General features: G+C 34.8%; 5 protein-coding genes across 6 annotated transcripts; 3 read left to right on the plus strand and 2 right to left on the minus strand.

Annotated features, from left to right (window-relative positions):
- Positions 1–22: 22 nt before the first annotated feature.
- Positions 23–1,561, minus strand: LOC149899106 (uncharacterized). The gene is made up of 2 exons (XM_090114177.1): positions 1,245–1,561; positions 23–1,166 (listed from the first exon to the last, which is right to left on the minus strand). The coding sequence occupies exons 1-2, from the start codon at positions 1,413–1,415 to the stop codon at positions 135–137; spliced, it is 1,203 nt and encodes a 400-aa protein (XP_089970303.1). The 5' UTR covers positions 1,416–1,561; the 3' UTR covers positions 23–134.
- A 451-nt stretch (positions 1,562–2,012) lies between these two features.
- eIF3c (eukaryotic translation initiation factor 3 subunit c) lies at positions 2,013–7,101 on the plus strand. The gene is made up of 7 exons (XM_090114139.1): positions 2,013–2,170; positions 2,337–2,454; positions 2,547–2,964; positions 3,736–4,115; positions 4,322–5,605; positions 5,911–6,204; positions 6,400–7,101. Exons 2-7 carry the CDS (start codon positions 2,362–2,364, stop codon positions 6,571–6,573), a joined length of 2,643 nt encoding a protein of 880 aa, XP_089970265.1. The 5' UTR covers positions 2,013–2,170; positions 2,337–2,361; the 3' UTR covers positions 6,574–7,101.
- A 1,093-nt stretch (positions 7,102–8,194) lies between these two features.
- Ubc10 (ubiquitin conjugating enzyme 10) lies at positions 8,195–10,132 on the plus strand. The gene is made up of 4 exons (XM_090114587.1): positions 8,195–8,404; positions 8,608–8,703; positions 8,828–9,014; positions 9,102–10,132. Exons 1-4 carry the CDS (start codon positions 8,378–8,380, stop codon positions 9,254–9,256), a joined length of 465 nt encoding a protein of 154 aa, XP_089970713.1. The 5' UTR covers positions 8,195–8,377; the 3' UTR covers positions 9,257–10,132.
- A 1,149-nt stretch (positions 10,133–11,281) lies between these two features.
- On the minus strand, positions 11,282–14,028 carry LOC149899109 (histone deacetylase 8-like). 2 transcript variants are annotated; one of them, XM_090114374.1, is made up of 8 exons: positions 13,777–14,028; positions 13,344–13,533; positions 13,124–13,265; positions 12,932–13,038; positions 12,579–12,771; positions 12,307–12,479; positions 11,766–11,966; positions 11,282–11,660 (listed from the first exon to the last, which is right to left on the minus strand). In XM_090114374.1, exons 1-8 carry the CDS (start codon positions 13,852–13,854, stop codon positions 11,464–11,466), a joined length of 1,281 nt encoding a protein of 426 aa, XP_089970500.1. In that variant the 5' UTR covers positions 13,855–14,028; the 3' UTR covers positions 11,282–11,463. The 2 variants fall into 2 exon arrangements, with proteins under 2 accessions (XP_089970500.1, XP_089970499.1); XM_090114373.1 differs by having other exon boundaries at positions 11,282–11,672.
- Positions 14,029–16,101: 2,073 nt separating this feature from the next.
- Positions 16,102–23,404, plus strand: Set8 (SET domain containing 8). Its single transcript, XM_090114330.1, has 6 exons — positions 16,102–16,419; positions 16,718–16,820; positions 17,151–17,568; positions 18,470–18,660; positions 19,775–19,987; positions 20,223–23,404. Exons 1-5 carry the CDS (start codon positions 16,410–16,412, stop codon positions 19,980–19,982), a joined length of 930 nt encoding a protein of 309 aa, XP_089970456.1. The 5' UTR covers positions 16,102–16,409; the 3' UTR covers positions 19,983–19,987; positions 20,223–23,404.
- Positions 23,405–24,468: the final 1,064 nt, after the last annotated feature.

Raw genomic sequence — 24,468 nt, forward strand, 5'->3', positions numbered from 1 at the left:
GGGTCACATTGAATACTAGCTGTTGAATTTGATATACTTTATTGATTTAAACAATTAGCAGTCATAAGTATTTTTGACACTGAATCAATATTCAAATTTAAAGCCTACATCTACAAAACAAAATACCAAAGTTTTCACTCATTCACTCCATGTACCTTCATATGCTTTTGTAATACTCTCTTATTTGATAATGTCTTATTACAAGTCTCACAAGTTACCTCTTTATTAGCAGTGTGAGAATTTTTATGTATTTTTAAACCTGACATAGTAGCAAAACCCTTCATACAAATATCACATTTATGGGGTCTTTCAGTTCTGTGTGTGTGAGCTATATGGACTAACAGTGAATGCTTGGTTGCAAAACTCCTATTGCAATTACTGTAAGGACATTGAAATTTTCTGGGTCTTTCACTTCCACTATGTATATGTGCATGTGCTCTTAAGTAGGAAGCCCTTGTATATGTTTTAGGACACAATGAACAGGCAAATTCTTTTTGCCCGGTATGAGTCTTTGTATGCATCACTAGTGTTGACTTTGCTGTGAATCTTTTTCCACAAGTAACACAAACAAATAACTTGCGGTTACTTGAGTGTGCTACACGAAAGTGTTCTTTAAGGGACTGTCTCGATTTGTATGTTTTATTGCAGAAGCCACATTTGAACTGGGCTGTCTCCCTATGTGATCGCAGATGTTGACTTAGTCCATTATAAGTAAAGAAAGCTTTCCCACATTTAGGGCACAAATGCTTGCGAAAGTCACTGTGTGTGGCCATATGGTATCTCAGACTATATATGCGAGTAAATGATTTACTACACAAGCTACAAGAATATTTTTTCTCTCCTTCTTTTCGTGGTGGATGTTCAGTAGATGTTATCTCAGTGACTGGAGGCAATGGAGTTAGTTCCTTATTAGAAGGCAGATTAGATTCAAAATCTAGAACAGACTGACTGCTAAATAAGGGGACTTCATATTCATGATCTTGATAAACAACATTTATATCAATATTGTCTATATCAGATTGATGAGAAGTCTGTTGTTGCAGAGTTAATATTTGTGATAGAGTGGCATTAGCTTTCAAACAATTCAGTTTAAAGCTATAAGCCATTAAAGCTGTCGATACACAAGATGCACACATTCCTTGAGGCCAGTTTTCTTCATCATTATGCTGAAAGTAAAATAAATAATTAGTTTACAAAATAAGTTGATGAAAATCACTTTACGTGTAATATTTCATTAAACATACCTCCAAGCAATTTAGGAAAACTAAGATATCTATTAATTTTATTTTATTAATTTCATGTTCAATGAGATCCTGTATATTCATAAACATGGCGGCGTCATTGGAATCAAATTCTACTAAACAAGTTCGACACATATTATTAGTTAAAGGAACTATCAAAGTTGAAAATTCCATTCTCGTTTACTCCTGTAATATATACATTTTTCGTATAACTAGGACATCTTTTTTGTATATTTAATTATAAATGATTCAACATTTTCTCATATTTCGTCATAACCTTTCCAGTTTCCCATTTTGTTCTCGATCTCGAATCTCGACCAAATGTCATTAACTCATGAATAGATATGTCAAAAATCGTACAGATTACATATAATTTGGAATGGAATAATTGAAATAATAGAAAATAAAGTTCATATATATTTACCTCTATTATATAAAAAATCTAAACCAGCCGGCCACCAATCGCGTTAAATTTAAATATTTATTGCAAATGATTTGCTAGCTTCCTTTAAAACGTTTAACACAAATTTTATTGTATCATTTCATGTTATGTTATGTGATCACGGCCTATTATATAACAATTAAGAAACATTTTCAAAAATTTATATCATTATCAGTACCTACCTACCAAATCGTATATAATAGATAAATTAATATACATAAAAAATAATACAATAATAATCATAATATCATAATATAACCGATAAATACCTAGCAGTTAGACATCACTCGACACTCGTCGGTCTTCGACATTATCCGATACCGATAAATGATAACATCACTATCAGGCGGTGTTTCTTTTGACGTGTGGAGTGTTTCGTGGGCGCATAATTTTTCTTGTAGATTAATGATTTTAAAGTCGTTTTCATGAAATTATCAACTTCTGCAAGTGCTTTAAGTGGATCTTGTGTTTTTTGTTATATTCGAAGGTATAATTTACTGTTTTCATTAAGTTATAATTATAACCTCTAGTTTAAATATCTTAACACATTTTGTCGTCTGTAATCGTGTATTAACGTTGAATTTATTGTATATGTGCATATTATAACATAAAATTTTGCAAGGAGTAACTTTAATTGCAATCATTGAAAGCAGGTAATCGTAGTGCCCTGGAGTAATCATGAGTCGATTCTTCGCAACTGGGACCGACTCTGATTCAGAGACTTCTTCTGAAGAGGAGCAGGTAGTACGCGCCCCAGCACCCGTATACACGGTAAGCTAGTAAATTATGATGTATATTTCGTATTAAATAAAATAAATTGTAAATCAGATATGCATTTAAAGCTTTTACCATTTCATTTATAGTTTAGTGATGATGAAGAGGAAACCAAACGCGTTGTGCGTTCTATGAAAGAGAAGAGGTATGAGGAATTGGAAGGAATTATTCACTCAATTAGAAATCATCGTAAGATCAAAGATTTCTCCTCTGCCTTGGCATCATTTGAAGAGCTGCAGAGAGCTTACACTCGAGCTTCCTCTGTTATTCAAAAGGAAGAAAATGGAATTGCTCCTAGGTTTTTCATCCGAGCCCTTACGGAATTGGAAGATTGGGTAACGGGTGCATGGAATGACCGTGACAGCAGGAAGGCTATGTCTAAGGGCAATAGTAAAGCATTAACATCTCTGAGGCAGAAACTTAGGAAGTATGCAAAGGAGTTTGATACTGAAATTGTGAAGTTCCGTGAGAATCCTGACCTGCCTGATGATGATGATGAACGTAAAGGTTTGTTGTCAAGTTTTTTAACTTTGTATTGTATTTTGAGCATGTACTAAGTTGTAATTTATCATGATCCTACTGATCATATTCAGAACAGATAATATTGCAAAATTTCAAGATTTTATAAGTTTTCATTATGAAATATGGTGAAATTAACTTAGAAGTATTTATGATGAAAATAGTGGCAAGAAGATAATTTTTTGTGATGCAACAAAAGCATTATTTATAAACATTTGTACCTATAAGTAAATCACATAAGTGTGATCAAAGGATTTTCAATTAAATTTGTTTTTGAAGTGAAACTTCATTAGGCGCATTGAGTGGAAAATTTCAAGGTCGCGTCATGGTAATACGAGGAAGGGTGACGATTTTGGTATCCTTAAATGGTCTGCCAGTGAAAATATTATCAAAAAGTTTCACTGTTCCGGATATTATCTGTAAAAAGCAGGCAGACAGACAAGACAAAAATTGTTAACAATAAATTAATATTTGAAATATTTATGTTGGATTTACTATTTTATGGGCCCTCAACACAATGGGCAACATTCCAAGGACCTCTATCATGATTGCATCTATTCACCCAAGCTGCCCATTGTATAGAGGGCCCATGAATGTAATCAAGACTGCTGTAATTCTTTGGTTTCTTCAATATTAAAAGTCTATTAAGTAATTAAATGTGCTCATTTGGGTCTCACATAGCATTCTATGTTTCATAAATTAAAATAATTGACAAATTAATTCATTGATGTGACTAATTCCAATTTTTATTTGCTATAGATACTTCCTCATCTGACGATTCTGATGAAGAAGAAAAAGTTAAAGAGAAACCTAAAGCTCGCCGTTCACCTGAGCCACCTCGTAGGCCACCACCTCAAGATGACGAGTCCTCCGATTCAATGGACTGGGGTAGCAGCTCTTCGGAATCCAGTTCCAGCTCTGATGATGAAACTCGAGGTGCAACCACTCTCCGTGAAAGATTCTTGAAGCGTACCACTGAAAGAGATGATGATGAAGAGAGGGACAGGCGTAGGGCCAGGAGGGAGAGACGTGAACGAGCTGGCAAAGTTAGCAAGAAAGATCCAGCTGACGATGGCGGAGAGTGGGAAACTGTACGCAAAGGTGCAGCAACCTCCGATAAACCCAAGATGTTTGCTAAGGTATTTTTTTGAATAGTACTTGATGTATATCATAATTTTATCCGATTATGCAACTCACTTTAACTGGGTTGAACTTACTGTAACTGGGTTGTTTCTTGAGTTCGCTGTCATCGATAATCGCCGTCTTCTGTATATTGTTTACATGTAGCTAAGTTTTTTAAATTGCATTAATATGGTGTATATTAAAGCTTTCATTGTTCTAACAGGATAGTGACATAGATGCTGCTTTAGTTGTGAAGAAACTTGGTGAGATTAGCGCCGCTCGTGGTCGTAAGCGTACCGATCGCCGTGCTCAACTTGAACTTTTGCATGAACTTAGGACTGTTGCTCAACAGCACAATCTTGGGGATGCTCTTCAACTTAAATTACGTGCTGCAACTGTCGCTGCACTCTTCGACTATAACCCTAAAGTGTCTGATGCTATGAAACCAGAATACTGGTCTAGGCTCGTTGAAAACGTCGACCATATGGTTACTATTTTGCTAGCTCATGAAGATATGGTACTGAGTGAAATGATTACTGAAGAAAATGAGCAATTAGTAACTCCTCCATTCCAAGTTCGTGGATGTTTGCTCACTGCACTTGAGCGCTTGGATGATGAATTTACTAAACTTCTTAAAGAATGTGACCCCCATTCTAATGAATATGTTGAGAGATTGAAGGATGAAGTTAGGGTATCAGCATTGATTGATCGCGTATGTCAAGTTGTAGAACGAGATGGTTCTCCCCAAGAAATCTGTCGTGCGTATCTTCGTAAAATCGACCATCTTTACTACAAGTTCGATCCACGTGCCGTTAAGAAGGATCTGCCTCCTGGTGAGGAGACGTCGACTAAGAAGATGGAACGCTTCTGTAAATACATCTATGCAAATGATGAATCGGACCGTCTGCGAACGCGCGCAATCCTGTCTCATATCTACCACCATGCTTTGCACGATAATTGGTTCCAAGCACGCGATCTTCTGCTTATGTCTCATTTGCAAGAAAATGTTCAACATTCTGATCCTAGCACCCAGATTTTGTACAACCGTACAATGGCCAATTTGGGTTTATGCGCATTCCGCCGCGGGAATGTGAAGGAAGCTCACGGCTGTCTCGCCGAACTGATGATGACTGGAAAACCCAAGGAGTTACTGGCTCAAGGTCTGCTGCCCCAACGTCAACACGAGCGCTCTAAAGAACAGGAGAAAATTGAAAAGCAGCGTCAAATGCCCTTCCACATGCATATTAATTTGGAATTGCTGGAATGCGTATATTTGGTGTCCGCTATGTTGATTGAAATACCTTACATGGCAGCTCACGAATTCGATGCCCGCCGTCGTATGATAAGTAAGACATTCTACCAGAACTTACGTGCTAGTGAGCGTCAAGCGCTCGTGGGACCGCCGGAGTCGATGCGAGAGCACGCTGTAGCCGCCGCTCGGGCCATGCGTCGCGGTGACTGGCGCGCATGTCTCAACTTCATCGTCAACGAAAAGATGAACGCTAAGGTATGTTGTTATGTTTTAACTTATTTATTTAACAATTAAATGTACCACACCAAGTTATTTTATTTAAATAATTATACAAGTAAACAAATTAATATTAATACATTTTTATGTATTTAAATAAAACTATACTGGTTTCAGTCTTATTTAAATAAGGTATTGAAAAATCTTTATATAAAAATAGTAATTAATTTGTCATGCATACTATTAAAATTATGTTACATTATTTTCACACACCTGCGTCTGATAAGCACCTGCATATCAATTTGCCAATCAAAGTTCCTTTTCAATACTCATGTTTTTTTCAGGTTTGGGATCTTATGGTAGGTGCTGACAACGTTCGCGCGATGCTTGGTCGTTTGATACGCGAAGAGTCCCTACGCACGTACCTGTTTACGTACGCGCACGTATACGCATCTCTATCTCTCCGCTCATTGGCCGATATGTTTGAACTGCCTCGCCAACGCGTGCACTCTCTCGTCTCCAAGATGATTATTAATGAAGAACTGCTTGCATCATTGGATGATCCTAGCGAATGTGCGATACTTCACCGCTCTGAACCAACTAGGATGCAAGCGCTGGCGCTACAACTTGCTGACAAGGTAATTTATACTTTTTTATAATCATTAAATTTTTAATTGTTTAATAGCTAAACTACATTTATTTAATATATTATGGCTATCTAATTGTAAACATAACCTCCCCGATTTCAATTTTTAGGACATAATTTTTTGCACTATTTTGATTTTCAGTTTCACTTAACATTATAATAAAACTAATCCCTCTATCTTCCTTAGGTTGGCAACTTGGTGGATTCAAACGAGCGTATTTTCGAGAAGCAAGGGTCGTTCTTCCAGCGGGGCGGCGCGCCGAGGGGCGAAGGCCGGCAGCGCGACCGCCCGCGCGAGGGCTGGGGGGGGCGCCGCCAACGCAACCGCCGCCGCGACGACGAGCGCGGACACGAAGATTGAAGCACAACTACATACTGAGCTATACAGTGAACACCAACACATTCTTACCGTTCATCAACTCCGAGGAAAAGTGCTCACTGCAAAGCTCCGCCAATAGCGACTCGAATGATTGTATGAAAGATACGTGTAATAACAACGCACCTGTCACAAATTCTAATGAACAACACGGTAAATATTACCAAGTCGGTAAAATTACGTTTCAGCGGCGATTACGTTTTTACCAGCCTAAATTTTCATGTTGTTGTTATTGTAAAGTAAGTGTCTTTTATGCAAATATTTGGGTCGCTAATTTAAATCGTTTCATGTTCTTGGCTTAAAGCGCCCTTCCACATGACAGCGGCGGATTCCACATGGGTATGTTTATATCCATCGTTTTCGTCGTTTAATGTGGAAGGGCGCAAAATGTTGTAATCCATCGAGCTATTTTCTTTTTTACTCGCCATACGAAACTGTAACTAAAGGGTTTTCGTAAGTAGAAAATAGCTCCTGTTTTGTAAATGAACATTTGAATAAATATATATTCTGTCATGTGTAATTTTTTGTTGTTCCCATTTTTGTGGTACTTAAATCCAAAGTCTTTTCATATTACGTGTGAGAGATTATTATGCTCCTCATGCAGTCAAACGCAGTTAATGCGAGTCGATAAAATTAAAATCAGAAAATATAATTTAATTCAAGATCACACGATACTACAACTTCGTTAAGAATTTTCACAAATTGCAGATAAAAATCATCTCGATCATGGCAATAATCGAACAGAAACAAACTACTCTTCAGGTTCCCATTTTAGGTAACTCGTGATTGAAAACCAACTAAAAACATTATGAATAACTAGCTGTTGCTCGCAGCTTCACCCGCGAGGTCAAAATGAATTTCCATAGTACCAATTTTCATCCTCTATCTAGCGTATAATCTGTGTCTAAGGTGTCCCCGTATGTCCATTGTCCTCTATTTTAGCAACGATGGGGGTAGAAATTTAACAAAACCATTCACAGCGATGACTGATCAGTCATTAGTCACCTTTGCTCAAAGAATACGTCTTAGGCCCTTCGCTCATGGAGCTACTCAAAAAGAACTAGTCACAAACTCAAATTACTAACGAATTGCCTGAGCGTCACAGCCCATACATGTTCTATGGAGATTCGCACACGACGCGACTAGTTACTAACTGGTGAGTAACGCGTTAGCAACCAATCACGCGCGACGCGTCGTGCCGGTCTCCAAGCTACTGGTTTCCCGAGTTTCTTTGTTTTTTATGATAAAAATGAACGAGCAAACATTGACAAGTGACTAAAACCTTATAACTTGAGTAGCGTTGTATGCGAGATACAATTTGTAACTGGTTTGTAATCGTAATTACTGATTAGTTCAGTCATTTTTGAGTAGCTCCATGAGCGAAGGGCCTTATACTCTAAAAAAGAGCCTTTGCTTTTTAAATAATATCTGTATTGAAATATTCTAGAAATACTGATGGTTGTTTGGCAGAGCTTGAATTTAATATATAATATAATTGTGTTATATATAGCTGTTATCAACTTCTTAATTGAAATAATTAATAAAATTGAGATGACTTTCAGCATAAAATTGATACACCGTATAACGGAACTGAACAACAATGGCCGCCTTCAATTCTGCCGATAGACATCTCATTGACATTTCATTCACTACTGAAACTGAACTGACTCATATTTTCGGCAATATTAATTACGAATTATGTTGTTAAAGTGGACAGCTATTTAATAAGATAATAGTACGAGTGTATTCTGAATTTTAAAGTAATTATAATTCTATAAATTAGATTACGATGGCAGCGACTAGAAGACTTCAAAAGGTAAGGTCTACGATCGCAATTTTTTTGTGAAACCTCTCATGACAATATTTCCTAAGAAAATTTAAAATAAAAAAAAATCGATTTAAATGTGAAAGCGGTGTCACATATTATATATGTAATAAGATTAGATATTAAATTTTGTTTTAAATCCTATCGGTATCTATAAAGTACAAAGTTAGAAGAACTACATCTTCATTTTTCAGGAGCTCAATGACATCAGACAGTCTGGGCTGAAATCTTTTAGGGACATTCAGGTTGATGAATCAAATATATTAACTTGGCAAGGATTGATTGTTCCTGTAAGTATGTCCTAGTTTGAAAATTATATTTTACATCTAATATGCCACAATGTAATTTACGTCATATTATATTGTTTTTAAAATAATACATTTTTCTAACATAAAATTTTTTTGACTGGTACAGGACAATCCTCCCTACAACAAAGGTGCATTCCGTATTGAGATTAACTTCCCTGCAGAGTATCCTTTCAAGCCACCAAAAATAAGTTTTAAAACTAAAATCTATCACCCAAACATTGATGAGAAAGGCCAAGTTTGTTTACCAATCATTAGTGCTGAAAATTGGAAACCAGCAACTAAGACTGATCAAGGTATGTATCCTAAATGTATTCCTATGAAACAAATTGACCTAAAGCATTCAGTGGCAATGAAAATTCAACAAAATTTGTAATTTACAGTTATCCAAGCTCTTGTTGCGCTTGTCAATGATCCAGAACCTGAACATCCCTTACGTGCAGAGTTAGCTGAAGAATTCCTTAAAGACAGGAAAAAGTTCACAAAGAATGCAGAGGAATTTACCAAAAAACATAGTGAAAAGAGACCAACAGATTAAACTATGGATTGAGTTATTTTTACAGCAAAGTTAGTCTAATGTGATTAGATCGCTTGTGTGAAGTTATTATGATAGCCTCAGCTAGATAAAAATAGATACTTATTTTATTATTTCTTATGTTACACATAATATAACAGTATAGTCATTCAAATAAGAACTGCATTTACATTGTTGTTTGAGTAATTCATACAAGATTCTAATCATCTTAGACCATACAAAGCTAAAGCTGTTTATGTATTTTTATGCCTAAAGGGATAAAAATAATAATCATATTAAATGTCCACATTGCTTGCAATACTCTATGCACTGTATGTAAAATCAGTTTAGATGTAATAGATAATGATCGGCTTGAATTAATCGCTTCATCTTTTATTTTCGACTAGATGACTTTTAAATTTGATTGGGACGTGGTTTATGGATGCTTTACTTAAATTATTAGTTTCATATGAAGATATGTTTCATATTTTCATGTCTCTTTTTATTTCCTGTTGATGAGAAGTCAAAAAAAATTAATTATTGTAATTTCTTAAATTGTCAATGAACATCAGGTAATGTGTGGCTTTGGCCTAAACTGTATTGATATGTAAATACATAATAATATATAAATGATTACTGAATCAACAGTTTATAAATTAAAGAACAAAAGTTTATTCTATGCGCCTATTGTTAGAATGTGTGAATGTCAACCAATAATATATAATATAAATTGAAATATATTTTATATTATTGGTAGAGATATTTTTGTCACATTTTCAACTTCACTTTACAGATTACTACATTATTTAATTTTCTTATAAGTTTATGCATTAATATTATATATCTTGCTGTGTGTTGAACTGTTCAGTGAAAGAACCTTAAATAAATATTTTTTTTCAAGTTGCTTTTTTATTTTGTAGAATAATTATTAATTAGTTGTTAAATTACTTATATATAATCATCGCTTTGCCATAAGCAAGGACATCCAGTATGTTAAATAATACAAATATAAAACTGGATATTTGATTCACACTTCATGGGCTATCTTGCTCAGAAAAATAAACCGAAAAATTGAATTTTAACTGCTTCCATTGGTTGTTCATTCAAAAAATAGTGAACAGATTTAACTACTTTTCATACCGTCATATCCTCCAACATTGCCCGCTTTTCACAGTGTTTTGATCATATACAAGAAAAAACAAAATATGGACAGAATTGATGCTGTTATTTGAGTAGGGAATTGAATTTAGAATGAATAGATATACTTGAAATAATCATATTCTTAATAGTTTCTCTAAAAATAAGGAAGAAAGAGGTGGGCGAAATAAGGTGGAAAAGTATACAACTTTGCCCACCTTTAATATTTCAGCCATTTTAAGACTTACGTAGCTGTTTTTAAGAGACAAAGTAGAAGACAAAGCAAAGATGCTGAATCTCTTACAAAAAATGATCCAAAATAAGTAGATCTTTATTAAATTGTATGGGCAAAGTTAGGTGTAATTTTCTCACAATCTTCATACAATATATTATAATTTATACCTAAAAAAATTACCTTGCTACCTATTTGAGAAGTCTGTTAAAAAATGTGTCAGCCCTAGCACCTCAAAACGGTTGGGCAATGTTGGGATAGGTCACACTTCGTTTATTAACCTAACATTGCCCAGCTACAAAACTCCTATAATACTACGTATTTTTGCTTGGAAATAACAAATAACCTCCTTTTTTATATTCTAGTTTAAAAAATAATAAGAAATATTCACGTATTTTAATTGATTCCCAGTGATCAGAGACAAGTTTTTTTAGAAAAATTTGGCACCACCAAAACACCTCCTACTTTGTCAACATGTAGCAGCAGACTGATTCACGTTATACATGTGCCATCTAATCAGTGTTGCGAGAAAGACTTTAATTTTCTACCAAAAAACAAAACAAGTCTTAAATGTCATGCTACTCCACATAAACACTCGGGAAAGTTAAAATTTATATTTGGGCAAAGATAGGCTGGAAAGGCAATGTTGGAGGATATGACGGTACTCATGTTAACATATTTTGTTAATTGCCTCATTATTATTCACTACAAGTTTAGTTTTCCTCAATTACCAGATTGATAAAAACAGTTTTGACTACACTGCGAATAAACATTATTATATTATTATGGCAAAAAATCAATCTACAACTGTGTCATTAAAAAAACAAGGAAATAAAATGAATATAAGATTTACATATAACATTTATTCAATAAAATTATATACATCAGTCTTGGAGGTATCACTTTCTGTATTAGTCATATTATTATGGTAAAGTGTCATCTTGTATTTCTTGAATTGATTACTCATAAGTACAATTTCACTATTATCCTCTTCTATTGCATCATGATTGCATTTCTTATGTTTTTGGCGCGTATTTGAGCCCAGATGTTTTAAGTTATCTGTGAAAATATCTTAATATGTTATTATTTACTGTTTAATGTTAATATAAGTTAAATTTTCAACATTCACAGCAAAATTTTTGACTTTTTTTATCTTATATGTACCTGTAATTCTTGCTATACAATGATCTAGATATTTCCTAGAGTTTTCATCTTTGGTCAGCAATGGATGAATATTGAGCATAAAATCAGGTCCATACTGTGGCCAGTAATCATGTTCAGGTATATTTTCATCTAAATCAACTCCAACAACTAATGCTGTGATAGAAGCCCAAAGTCTTGCTGCATTGCTATGATTATATCCTCCTATAAAATAGAAAATTAAAAATAGAAAATTTTCATTTGTATTCTAAAAATTGGTTGTCTGTAAAGTCGGTTTACTGACGATAGTTGAACGTGACAACATCCGATTGTGCTTCTTTGTCTTACATGCCTTACATGGAACGCCTCAGAGCGAGGTTACGCCGCATGAGTCATGTTTTTTCGTGCGTTCGGTTCTATCGAATTATAAGACATTGTCACATCAAAAATTATTATCATAATTATTGTTAAATCAGTTAAGTAAATTTATGTTATAGGAGTTGAGCTTTGCAATTAAGGTGTCAAATACTAAAATTACCCAAAAATTACTAGGCAGAAAACATACCTCCACCTAAAAGAACTGTAGGTTTATTCTTATTCAATACATCCCTAATACATTTACAGTAACTCTTGGTTGTCAACCCAGCACCACCATTTGGATCTCTTGCAAGTGCATCGGCCCCACATTGTACAACTACTGCTTCTGGCTCAAACTTTTCATATACTTTCTCAAATATTCTGAAAACAAAAATTGCTTTCTTAATACTTCACTTATGAACAGGATTCTATCAACTTGAAAGCAGTTTTTTTGCACCTGTCAACTAGAACACTACCCACTTTTCAAACACATATTCAAATGTATCATCACAGTATGCTGCATACAGTGGGACATTGCACATGAACCCTTTGCCAGTTAGATTGCCTATGTCATCTATACAGCCGGTTCCTGGATAAAATCCAGCCTCATATTTGTGCAATGACAGTGTGAACACTGATTTACTTAAGTTGTATGCATCTTGGACACCATTACCTGTGAAAAAATGATTTATTATTTTGGTTGTGTGTTAAAAGATAATCCTATCTTATTTGAATTGTCCTCATTAATAGGACAAAGCAAAATTTCAAAAAATGAATTGAGGAGTTATAAAAAATGATCACCTAGTAACTGAATAAATGTAATATTACCATACCATGATGAACATCTAAGTCAATATAGAGAACTCTTTGAAATTTTTGTTTCAACTTCTCTATACATAGTACTATATCATTAACATAACAAAAACCTTCTGCACCAGACCTAAAATAATTCAAAGACAATGATATTTTTTTTAATATAATGCTGTTTCAATACAAAGCTATTTAGAACAACATATTCTTCAAACCTCTGTGCGTGGTGCCATCCACCACACCAATTGATCGCTACATCAGCAATGCCTAGAAGCAGACATTTTGCGGCAGTTATGGAGCCTCCAGCTATAACAGATACAAGCTTGTACATCTCGCATACCGGCGGACAATCATATCCTGTAAATATTAATAATTTTAATAATAACTAACAACATGTCTAACTATATCTACATTGGGTTTCATTGTTGTTATTACCAATTCCGAACTCTTCATCTTGCGTATGAGACATGTAATCTTCATCAATAACTTCCAGGATTTTTATATGATCAAGGTACCTTTCTGTATGAAATAATTTTAAATCTTCAACTGTTGCTGGAACTGAATTTACAATTTGCATCTTTTCCGTAAGCTTGTATGCTGTAATAAGACTATGTATCATAGAAGCCTGTAAATAACGAATTGTTTAAAGAGAGTTGTCTAGATTTTTTTAATTCATTAATAAAAATATTTTTTTTTTTTTTTTTTTTTTTTTTTTATATTATAGGGAGGCAAACGAGCGGACGCACTGCCTGGTGGTAAGCAGGTTGCGTCGCCCATAGACCATAGCGGAGGTTATGGTTGTTGCCTACCAGAGTAGGATAAAGGGGAAGACGGAATTAAAATGAAAATATTAATTAACTCGACTTACTCTGTTAGTAACAGCAGGCAAACGATCACATTGTTCTAATAAATTTTGATCCCATACATAACAAGTTCTTTTTTCCATATCGTGCCTATTAAATCTAAGAAATAAGAATTGATGAAATAATACCTAATTTAATAAATAATAATACTGTTGTGTTGTTGCTATTTTTTTGTTGATGCAAACAAAATTAAATTCAAATTGCCTCGTATTTTACAAAAATGACACTGACATAATATAATAAACCCAGATTATTAATTGATATTTTTTTATTGTTAATCTGTAAGCCATATTTTCGATAAACTACACGTGGCAGTTTGTCTTGTAAATAACACGTAAATAATATTGAAACCCACAACCACATTGAAACATTGTAATTTTCTTCATAAAATTCCCATTTAATGCTCAATGTATAGAATATGTCTTGTTCTGTCTCGTATAAATTTATTTTGATCCCCAGAAAAACAATATAATTTATATTAATTAAATTATTATTATTATTATGTTTCTCTTCTCCATAATACACGGGTACCACCAGAAGGACGGTACCCGGATCTTTGGAAGGCTTACGTGGGGACACGGATCCAACACGCAGAGGCCCTTTCGAGACTTTTAATGTGTTGTGGGACACCAGCCGCAGCCTGCCCATGACTGCACTATAGAGATACAGCCCTAGGCAGTCCGCGGCCGATGTAGGACTATTGCAGGGTATGGAAATTTAATAATTGGGCTATGGATTGGGATGCTAAATGGACTGGTACTGGGGACTATGGGAAACTATGGCACCTGCCTTTCTACTAAAAGAAAGTAAAAATATGTTGGCAGGTGGTGACTCGCCCTCTCACTGTATGGGCCCCCGAAATAAGTCGCTGCAATAGTGCGACAAGGGGGCAACATATTGTGAGCAGCTAAGGGTGGAGAGGCGTCCCTGGACTTTAAACTACGATCACGCGCTCCCTGAGGGTCCAGCATCACGTGCCCACTCGCCACTTACGCTTCGCATCCACCCTTCGAGCTAAAAGCTCTCGCGACTCCACTCTGGCCGGCCGGTTAAGGCAAGCCAGAGGTGGGGGTCCTGTCCTCGTCAGGCTTCACTCCGACCGGCCGGTGAAGGCAAGCCGGAGATGAAGACAGGGGTCTCCCCTGGGAGCACTCGGTTCCCGCGGGGTCGCTACTCCCCGACACCCCGCCACAAGGTGTCCTGCGGGTTGACTGATTGCACGGGTGGAATATCTGTTGTCACGTAGACAATAGACATTCCAACCGCGGGCGATGGGGTCGTCACATCCCTACGCCCTTATTATTATTATTATTATGTTTCTCTTCTCCATAATACTCGGGTACCACCAGAAGGACGGTACCCGGATCTTTGGAAGGCTTACGTGGGGACACGGATCCAACACGCAGAGGCCCTTTCGAGACTTTTAATGTGTTGTGGGACACCAGCCGCAGCCTGCCCATGACTGCACTATAGAGATACAGTCCTAGGCAGTCCGCGGCCGATGTAGGACTATTGCAGGGTATGGAAATTTAATAATTGGGCTATGGATTGGGATGCTAAATGGACTGGTACTGGGGACTATGTGAAACTATGGCACCTGCCTTTCTACTAAAAGAAAGTAAAAATATTTTGGCAGGTGGTGACTCGCCCTCTCACTGTATGGGCCCCCGAAATAAGTCGCTGCAATAGTGCGACAAGGGGGCAACATATTGTGAGCAGCTAAGGGTGGAGAGGCGTCCCTGGACTTTAAACTACGATCACGCGCTCCCTGAGGGTCCAGCATCACGTGCCCACTCGCCACTTACGCTTCGCATCCACCCTTCGAGCTAAAAGCTCTCGCGACTCCACTCTGGCCGGCCGGTTAAGGCAAGCCAGAGGTGGGGGTCCTGTCCTCGTCAGGCTTCACTCCGACCGGCCGGTGAAGGCAAGCCGGAGATGAAGACAGGGGCCTCCCCCGGGAGCACTCGGTTCCCGCGGGGTCGCTACTCCCCGACACCCCGCCACAAGGTGTCCTGCGGGTTGACTAATTGCACGGGTGGAATATCTATTGTCAAGTAAACAATAGATATTCCAACCGTGGGCGATGGGGTCGTCACATCCCTACGCCCTTTTATTATTATTATTATTATTATTTATATTTATTATTATTATTGTTAAAAATTATTTATTATTTGTAATAGACATACTTATCACGCAAGCAAATTTATTACAATAATAAAATTATTTACCTGTCACGGATCTTCACGAGAATCCCGTTAATTTACTTTCATAAACTATAGAAAGTAAGCGTCCATTTCTAAAAAAAAAAGCGTTTAATCTATTGTCTATTGTCGCTTCTCGTCCAACAGTTGACATTTCAAGTGATGCTTTGGGAATAAATTTTGTCGATTTTATATGTATTTATAACAAAACTAATATAGTTTCATAGTTTTTATATATTTTGCTTAAAATGTGACGTTAGAGTTTTTAATCTTAGAAATATGCACACAAGTTGTTTAATAATTACCAGTTGAATTTGACAAGGTCTATTACAAAACACTTGTAATTTGTGTCTACCTATTTGTTTTTATCCGAAAGGTCTATTTTTTTCGATGCATTTCCGTGGCTTTTATTCAGTGTTAATCAAGTTCAAGTTGAAATGGTTCGAGGTGAGTGAATCTTTTTCGTTTAATTAACGCTATTCCAGTAATTTATTTCAAGTAGCTATTATTCCTTTGTTCCTGGGGGTAGTAGAAAAGTTAGGTTATGTCAAAAAAATCCTTCCTTTGATAATTTATTAAAATATGCAATTGCAATGCGTGTGGGTTCAGATAACGTTTTTATTTTTTTTAACAGTATCTCTTGTGTTCTTTATTTAAAATAATATAGAATTACATATATGTTTTAGCAGTAATAATTTTCTGTAAATTGATGTACCTACAACTTATTTATTAAAAAATATTTCAGTCAATAGTCTGATGGCATCCCAGGAGGGTGTTAAAACTCCTCATCGCATTGAGCTATTTGAAGAAAAGAACGTAAAGCCCAAAAGAAATTATAGAAAGCGCAGGTACTTAAAATATATTTTAACATTAAAATATAACTCCAAAATAGCCATATTCAATTTATTTTATACTAGATTTCCGCCTGCGGCTTCGCCCGCGTTTTCAAAGGAAAATTCGCATAGTTCCCATTCCCGTGAGATTTCCGGGATAAAACCTATCCTATGTGTTAATCCAAGTTACCCTCTATATGTGTCCTAAATTTCATTGTAATCGGTTCAGTAGTTTATGCGTGAAAACCATACATACATACATACATATAAACCTTTCCTCTTTATAATATTAGTATAGATGAAATAGTTGTGAAATTAGATAATAAATCAATAATTTTCCTCCAGATTAGTGGTTGCAACACCAACAAAAACTGAAAATGAAGAAGTAACATCAGAACCACCAATTAAGAAAGAAATTAAATCAAAACCTCTTAAAACCAACAACGGTATCAGCATAATGACGAACGGTATCAATGTGAGATCTCGCGCAACCCGCGCAGCTGCCCGAACAGCTGAAAGTCACAAACTCACTGAATATTTTAAGGAGGAGTTAAAAAGTCCCAAAATAGAGAACCCTCCTTCTCCCCTGCCAATAGAAAAGACTGCTAAAGTTGAATCTAAGGCTGTGAATGGCAGCAATCATAAATTAACTGAATACTTCCCTGTGAGACGCAGTGTAAGGAAGACTTCAAAATGTGTCATGGCTGAAAAGATGAGGGACTTGGAGAGAGCAATCAGGGAACAAAAAGAGGATGGATTACAGGTGATTTTTACATTTTGGCACCTATATAAATCTGCTATGTTTGCTTGCTCTGCTATCAATTATAGGAGTATGCAAAGCTAAGTTAAAGGAGAATGGGCAAATTGGGCCTGAAACTTGGGCTAATACCAATACACACGAAATATTGTTTTTGTGATAGAACATTACACATACCTTACGAAAAAAATAAAATAAAAAAATAAATCAACCGGGTTCTTGTACAGTCAAGGCAAAAAGTTTTATTTATTGGGCTATTATTTTGCGCACAATAACGGTGTTTTTAATTCGAGTGAAGTAAATATAAATCTAAATGTCACTGGAGTGACTGAGTTTAACCACAAAAAACGTCTAACTACGTTGAACAATAAACGCGGTATAGGTACCTGTTACAAAACATAATATTAGTGTATTTCGGTTATTAGAAGGCTTAAGATTAGTACGTATTTGTAAGTGAAAGTGAATTGGAGTAACATTAAGATATTGTCATTGTCTTATAACAGTTATTTATTGCAAAAAATATTATACACAAAGAAATAAAACTTGATGTGACTGTACAAAAACCCGGTTGATTATTTTTTTATATATATTTTTCCCGTTATGTATGTGTTATGATCTATTATAAAAACAATATCTCATGTGTATTGGTCCAACTCAAGGGTTCAGGCCCAACTTCCATAGTAAAATGCCCATTCTCCTTTAATTAACTAAAATTCTTGTTTAAAAACAGAACTTTTTTCCAATAAAAATTAAAAACACAATCAGTGTGTACTTCTATGGAAATTTATGGGAATGTTATGTCTTCTAAATACACTTGCAACTCTTGTGGGTCTAGCTTAACATAAATGCATTATCCAAAAATAAAAGATAATTTATTAGAAGAATAAAAATATCAATTCCTTTGCAGGTTGCTTATTTCGATGGCAAAGGTCGCGGAGTTATAGCCACGCGTCCTTTCCACCGCGGCCAGTATGTAGTGGAGTATGTCGGCGAGCTTGTAGGTGTCGCGGAGGCTCGAGAGCGGGAGCGCAAGTACGCGCAGGACCCCAACGCTGGCTGCTATATGTATTACTTTAGACTGCAAGATCAACAGTATTGGTGAGATGATTTTTATGAGCAAAATGGTAACTCCGTATCTTAAATTTATGTATGTTTTTGTTTTGTTTGTTTTTTATGATATCCATAAGGTATATAATTAAGATGAAAAGCATAAGCTATACTATTTCAAGCAAAAGAATGAAAAAAAGAAAGAGAAACCATGTATTTAAACAGCAACAAGTAGTTACTGTTGACCATTCATTGCATGAAAATTAGATAAAGAAATACGTGTAGTAGCTATAACTTAAACTTCCCTACAAGGCTTTTACTATTTATGCCACATTCAATTTTGTGACAGACAGTTGTATGAAAAAAATTAGGGATGTAACGATATATGATTTTGCCGATACGATACCGATATTTTAGGCAAATAATCGGCGATACCGAATCCGACACCGATTTTGATGGTTTGGTAGATAAATAGATAATGAATTATGCACTTAATATGCATTAAAGTTACATTTAACAAATACTCGACTGTAACCGACCTATTTTTTAAATAAAAATGCCAAATCAATAAACAAAAAGCATTTATTTTAGTATTATCATTTTACAAAGTCAGTTAAAGTATTACATAAAGTCAGTAATCAAAGTTTACTATAGGAAGATTTTTGTTCAGAAAATAAAGTATCCGCGCGTAGGCGGCCTCCCGCCTCGTTCATTCGGCGCGCTTTTTGAATTGTTTGATTTCGATATCGGCTTTTTTATAATCAGCGATACCAATATATCGGCCTGCCGATTATATCTGCCGATATATCGGTATCGTTACATCCTAAAAAAATTATATTACATACTAGCGGTCCGCCCCGGCTTCGCCCGTGGTACATATTTACGTTTTCTCTACATAAGAACCATCCTCGTACTTCAAGGAATATAATAAAAAAATAATTATCGAAATTGGTTCAGCCATTCTCAAGTTAATGCGCTTACCAACACATTTTGGGATTCATTTTTATATTATAGATTTTATTTAATAATGTATGAAAATCAAATATGCTCGTAGGAATATTTCCATTTTCCAATAAGCAGTGAAACACATCCTTAATCTTAAGTAGATGGTTTCAAAGCTATGTTCTATCAGTGAAAAGTGTTAAAATGTATAATCATGTTACAGTATCGACGCGACATCGGAATCGGGTCGGCTCGGTCGCTTAGTGAACCACTCTCGCAATGGGAACTTGTCCACCAAAGCAGTGTGGGTGGACGGGCCCAGGCTGGTGTTGCTGGCCGCACAGGACATATCCCCTGGCGAGGAGCTTACATACGACTATGGGGATCGGTCCAAGGAGTCCCTGCGTCATCACCCCTGGCTTGCGCTTTGACCTGGGTGGGTATTGTGAATTATGAGTTCGAATTTTCTGTTGTGCCTCCTTCTAAGTGAAGTATAACACCTAAAAGACTGATTGTACTGTTTATGTGTGGTTTTACTTATAGTAGACAAATAAAAATTGCAAACAGAGCTTATTAATATTTAAAAAGTTAATCTTATCATTTGTAACATCAATTTTTTTTTAATAATTTTGTTTAGTATCTAATTCTTATATAATTTTCTTTATTTACAGATTGCCTTCAGAAATCTCAATTTGACTACTAAGGATTATTTATTAATTTAAACTTAGCTGTTAAGTTTGATTGTTATAATTATGTAAGGTTTGATATTTAATATAATGTTATGTAGTGACACAAGTGGCCTAGGAATAGTTTTGATACTTGAACAGGGTGGTTCTTGTATTGCCTTATGCCACGAGGATTAAACTTGTGAATAAGGTGAAAAATTAAGCTTGAAATCATACTATCCCATTTTTGTAACTAGCCAAAGAAGTAGTAGAAAATAAAAGATTTTCTAAAAGTTTCACAGAGTAATATAAACTTGTCTCTGTCTAGCTTATGTTACAGTGATGAGAGTGAATGGGATAGCATGCAGTTTCGCTTTAATCCTCTAATGACGAGTATTTGCTATACATTTACGTCATTGCGCTGATATTGAGCAAATGACCTATTTGTATTCCTAGACGAAGGTATACGGAAATGTTTATGATCAGACAAACTTACAAAATAAGTATTTCCATAGTATCAGTATTTACGGATATATCTACTTAAAGAGAAGATTACAATTGATTGTAGGCTAGTGATACGTTACTCGGAGTGTTGAAGAAACAGTACATGTTATGAACATAATAATAGTATGGATGCCTCTGAAAGAGATTTAAATATTCATCTGTAATCTGTAATAATTTATCCAAACGAGAAGCTATTTTTATTGCACTTTTAGCCAATAAAGATTACAAAATAAACAACATTTAGTTGTAGAGAATGCTCGGTTTAACTGCGAATCTGTTTACGTAATATCATACAATAGCGGTTAGACCCAGAGAATTTCCAGTGGAAGCTAGGGTATTGGTACGTTTATTAGAAGGCTGAATGCTTCGATGGTAGATAAGAAAATCATTAAAACCGAAATGAGAATCATCTACCAATGTCCTTATTAGGCTCAGCCTTAACAAAAAACGTGAAGAGTGAATTTTGCGTGAGTTGCAATTTCTATTTTAGTGACAAGTTCTACGACGTGTAGACATAGTTACATAAATAACGTATGAAACATGTCACATGAAGTAATTTAGAAATTTTACACCGGTTCAAAAATTCTGGATACAATCGAATCGCCAAAAAGAGACTCGGATCCCTGATTCGAAGTCTGCCTTATTTAACTAAGAACGCGAATGGACAAAACCAATGAAGTCTAGGATATTTTTTGTACAAAATAAGTATAAACGTACTGAATATAATATATTGTATATTACGGATAATATGCTTCATCATATATTGAAGTATTATGTTTTAAATTAAGTTAACGATTTAATCATTTGTTTCTCAAGTTAAGTTCAACACACAAACTCGAATAGTTTATGTACTTTTCTTAAGATTAAGCGGTTGAGTTTTGCGAGAGCGTTGTACGTATTGCTCATGGAATGTGTTAAGATCCACCGATTTGTGGTTTGGGTTATCATAAGAAAATAATAACTATATCGTAAATCGTTAAAAGATGTACAAAAAATTTGTTACGAGGCTCTATGACGCAGATCTTGTAAACTAATGGTCTGAGTAATGAAAAATATAAAATATTTCCCATTGTCCCTCGTCTGACATCGTACAAATGCATTTGAATTATCATAACAATAGATAATTTGAGAAATTTATATTTGTCCATCACAAGTCAGCTGAAAGATTAAAAACCAACTTATTTTGAGGGAAACTGTTATTGAGTTCAACGGGGACATCTAAAAGAAAGACAGTGTTAAATTGCAATAATCTAGGACTAAAATATTGATGTTTTTCTCTCTAATATAAGTACATTCAACACAAATGATTTTATAAGCGTTTGTGATATAGACTCATTCATAAGAACGAATATGTTATACATCGACGTGTTCCCGATTGCACCATTTTCCTGTATTAAGATTAAAATAGCCGTCCACAAGCAATAATTTCGGTATTCCTTAAATAGATTGTGCACATTTGTTTAAAAATTCGCTAATGACTAATTGGTATAATATGGGACTTATGACGTGTTTTCTATAATAATAATAGTATTTCGATATTATGTAAATTAGGGTCTTGATGGACATATTTTCATATTAAGTTAAGTATGGCATTATCGATTAATTCAGTTAAATCTGAAGTTAAATTGTATGCAAATCGTTGAATTCGTTTATTTAACACAGCAACATTTATCTCTTATATTAATATAATATGTTCTTTATGAATATTTTTAACTTTCATGGATTTTAACGGTTTGCATAGTTTAATACAATCACATGTTGATGAGAATGCCGATTCTCTTAATTTATTGAATTGCATAGAAGTCCTAAATAAGGTCACTTTTCAACTAAAGGAAGACTCGGTATGTTGAATATTATAATATTGCTTTTGTAGTTCCTACTCCCCGAATAATTCTAGACTAACGCCTTATATGGATTCCTAACTACAAGTTATTTAATAACTACCCACAAAGGCTTAGATTTTTTGAGTCTGTAAGTAAAATATCTAGTTTAAATTCTTGTTAGTATTCTCATATTTAACGTAATTCTTTTATATGTTAATTAAATAGTAATATATTTTCGAACACCTTTTATTGCATTTTATTTAATAAAATTAAGTAGGGCGTTTGAGTAGCGATAGAATTAGTTCATGTTTATATTTATATTTGATTGAATAGCTTAGTGCATACATACTCGTAAACGCGACGTGGATTAATTATTATTTTCTTTTGCTGTCATTTGAATCTTCTAATTTTCATCTGATTTGGATTTGCATGCAACTTTATGAAAATCATTGGAATGTTATATTTCTTTTCTTGTTAGCTAATTTTATCTTAGTGAAATAATTCCACGTCGCGTATCTTTTTTTTTAAATTATGGCCATCAATAATATAACTGCAATAAAACACACGTCCTACTCGTGTACACCAAATATACAAATGAAATATTTTTATAGGTAAAATGAAAATTTAATTTTAAGTAACTTTAATACATCATTGTTTTACATGTTATTGTTTGTATGTGAATTATTATACATATAGGAAGTACGAACAATAGTTAATGTAATGTGAAAAGCTATTTTCATAAGTAGCGATTTTGTAAGACTTAATTATTATTAATACGCGGGCCGCCACGCACTGCCCTAATGATAATATATTAATCAATCAGTAGTGATCGAAAATTGAATGAAATAAATAAATTATGAAAAATAAGTTCTTTTATTTTATGAACATCCTTACTCTAATAAGAAAAGATAAACATATAGGTACAACGACAACGAGCAAACGACCGTGCTCAGTGGCGTGTCATGACAGCCCTATGTCCAGCAGTGGACAAGAGTAGGCTGACAATGATAATGATGATGATACATATAGGTTACCAATCCAATATTTCATCATCGAAAATGGCAACGCACACACGATTAAGACTTCAAAGTGTGATGATATGTCATATGATGCAACTATAGTGAGCGAAAAAGAGATAATAAAAGTACCTATTAACGGAGCGCTAATAACCTATCTACACTTTTTTACATAGAATATAGGTAATATTAGCTTAGAGCTCTTTATAGATTCTTATTCTAGTCAAGATGAATCTGTCTGTACTCTCAGGCAAATAATATTAATTTTTATTTTTATCAGGACACATAATTTATTACTCAGTATCTATATATATAAAAGAAAGTCATGTTAGTTACTCCACTTATAACTCAAGAACGGCTGAACCGATTTAGCTGAAAATTGGCAGGGAGGTAGTTTAGAGCCAGGAGAAGGACATAGGATACTAAATATGTACCACGGGCGAAGCCGGGGCGGACCACTAGTATACTCATAAAGCAAAATGCGGATATTTTTTTATTAAAATTAGTCTTTATAATTGGCGGTGAATAGATATGTCCTGCATATTATATGCATTTTAGAGATAATACTGGATGAAACTACACTGCACTCTAAAAGCTGCTGCTGCTGCTGTGAGGCTCATCTACTGTCTGTATATTTGGAATAATCGCATTGTTATCTTTTGTTAGGACTTTGTCAATCTTCTAAAGTATACTTTTCGTTAAATTAATTTTGTCTCGAACAACCATTTGTATCTATTTCTCCCTTGAAACACCAATCATAGAAATAGATGGGAAAACGAGAAAAGTACATTATACAGCGATTGTGATGTTTTAACCATTAAAAATTAAATGTAACTGGGTATGTATTATTATAAAAGATTAATACAAATACAAGGCAGGGGTGAAGGAGATAGAAATGAGTCACATAAG

Source organism: Colias eurytheme, chromosome 21, assembly GCF_061535395.1.
Source record: "Colias eurytheme isolate Ceu_HAF_F1 chromosome 21, ilColEury1 Martin Lab GWU primary, whole genome shotgun sequence".
NCBI classification, from domain to species: domain Eukaryota; kingdom Metazoa; phylum Arthropoda; class Insecta; order Lepidoptera; family Pieridae; genus Colias; species Colias eurytheme.

Bases quoted from the DNA above. Each gene is read 5' to 3' on its own strand.
- LOC149899106 (XM_090114177.1), bottom strand. From the start codon at position 1,415: ATGGAATTTTCAACTTTGATAGTTCCTTTAACTAATAATATGTGTCGA. The intron at 1,167-1,244 runs GTATGTTTAATG...TTTTACTTTCAG, and splicing joins TTTTCCTAAATTGCTTGGAG to CATAATGATGAAGAAAACTG.
- eIF3c (XM_090114139.1), top strand. From the start codon at position 2,362: ATGAGTCGATTCTTCGCAACTGGGACCGACTCTGATTCAGAGACTTCT. The intron at 2,965-3,735 runs GTTTGTTGTCAA...TATTTGCTATAG, and splicing joins TGATGATGATGAACGTAAAG to ATACTTCCTCATCTGACGAT. The intron at 5,606-5,910 runs GTATGTTGTTAT...TGTTTTTTTCAG, and splicing joins ACGAAAAGATGAACGCTAAG to GTTTGGGATCTTATGGTAGG.
- Ubc10 (XM_090114587.1), top strand. From the start codon at position 8,378: ATGGCAGCGACTAGAAGACTTCAAAAG. The intron at 8,405-8,607 runs GTAAGGTCTACG...TTCATTTTTCAG, and splicing joins CGACTAGAAGACTTCAAAAG to GAGCTCAATGACATCAGACA. The intron at 8,704-8,827 runs GTAAGTATGTCC...TGACTGGTACAG, and splicing joins GGCAAGGATTGATTGTTCCT to GACAATCCTCCCTACAACAA.
- LOC149899109 (XM_090114373.1), bottom strand. From the start codon at position 13,854: ATGGAAAAAAGAACTTGTTATGTATGGGATCAAAATTTATTAGAACAA. The intron at 13,266-13,343 runs GTAATAACAACA...TAATATTTACAG, and splicing joins AGATGAAGAGTTCGGAATTG to GATATGATTGTCCGCCGGTA. The intron at 11,673-11,765 runs GTACATATAAGA...TAACATATTAAG, and splicing joins TTGTATAGCAAGAATTACAG to ATATTTTCACAGATAACTTA.
- Set8 (XM_090114330.1), top strand. The intron at 16,821-17,150 runs GTACTTAAAATA...ATTTTCCTCCAG, and splicing joins AGAAATTATAGAAAGCGCAG to ATTAGTGGTTGCAACACCAA. The intron at 17,569-18,469 runs GTGATTTTTACA...ATTCCTTTGCAG, and splicing joins AAAAAGAGGATGGATTACAG to GTTGCTTATTTCGATGGCAA.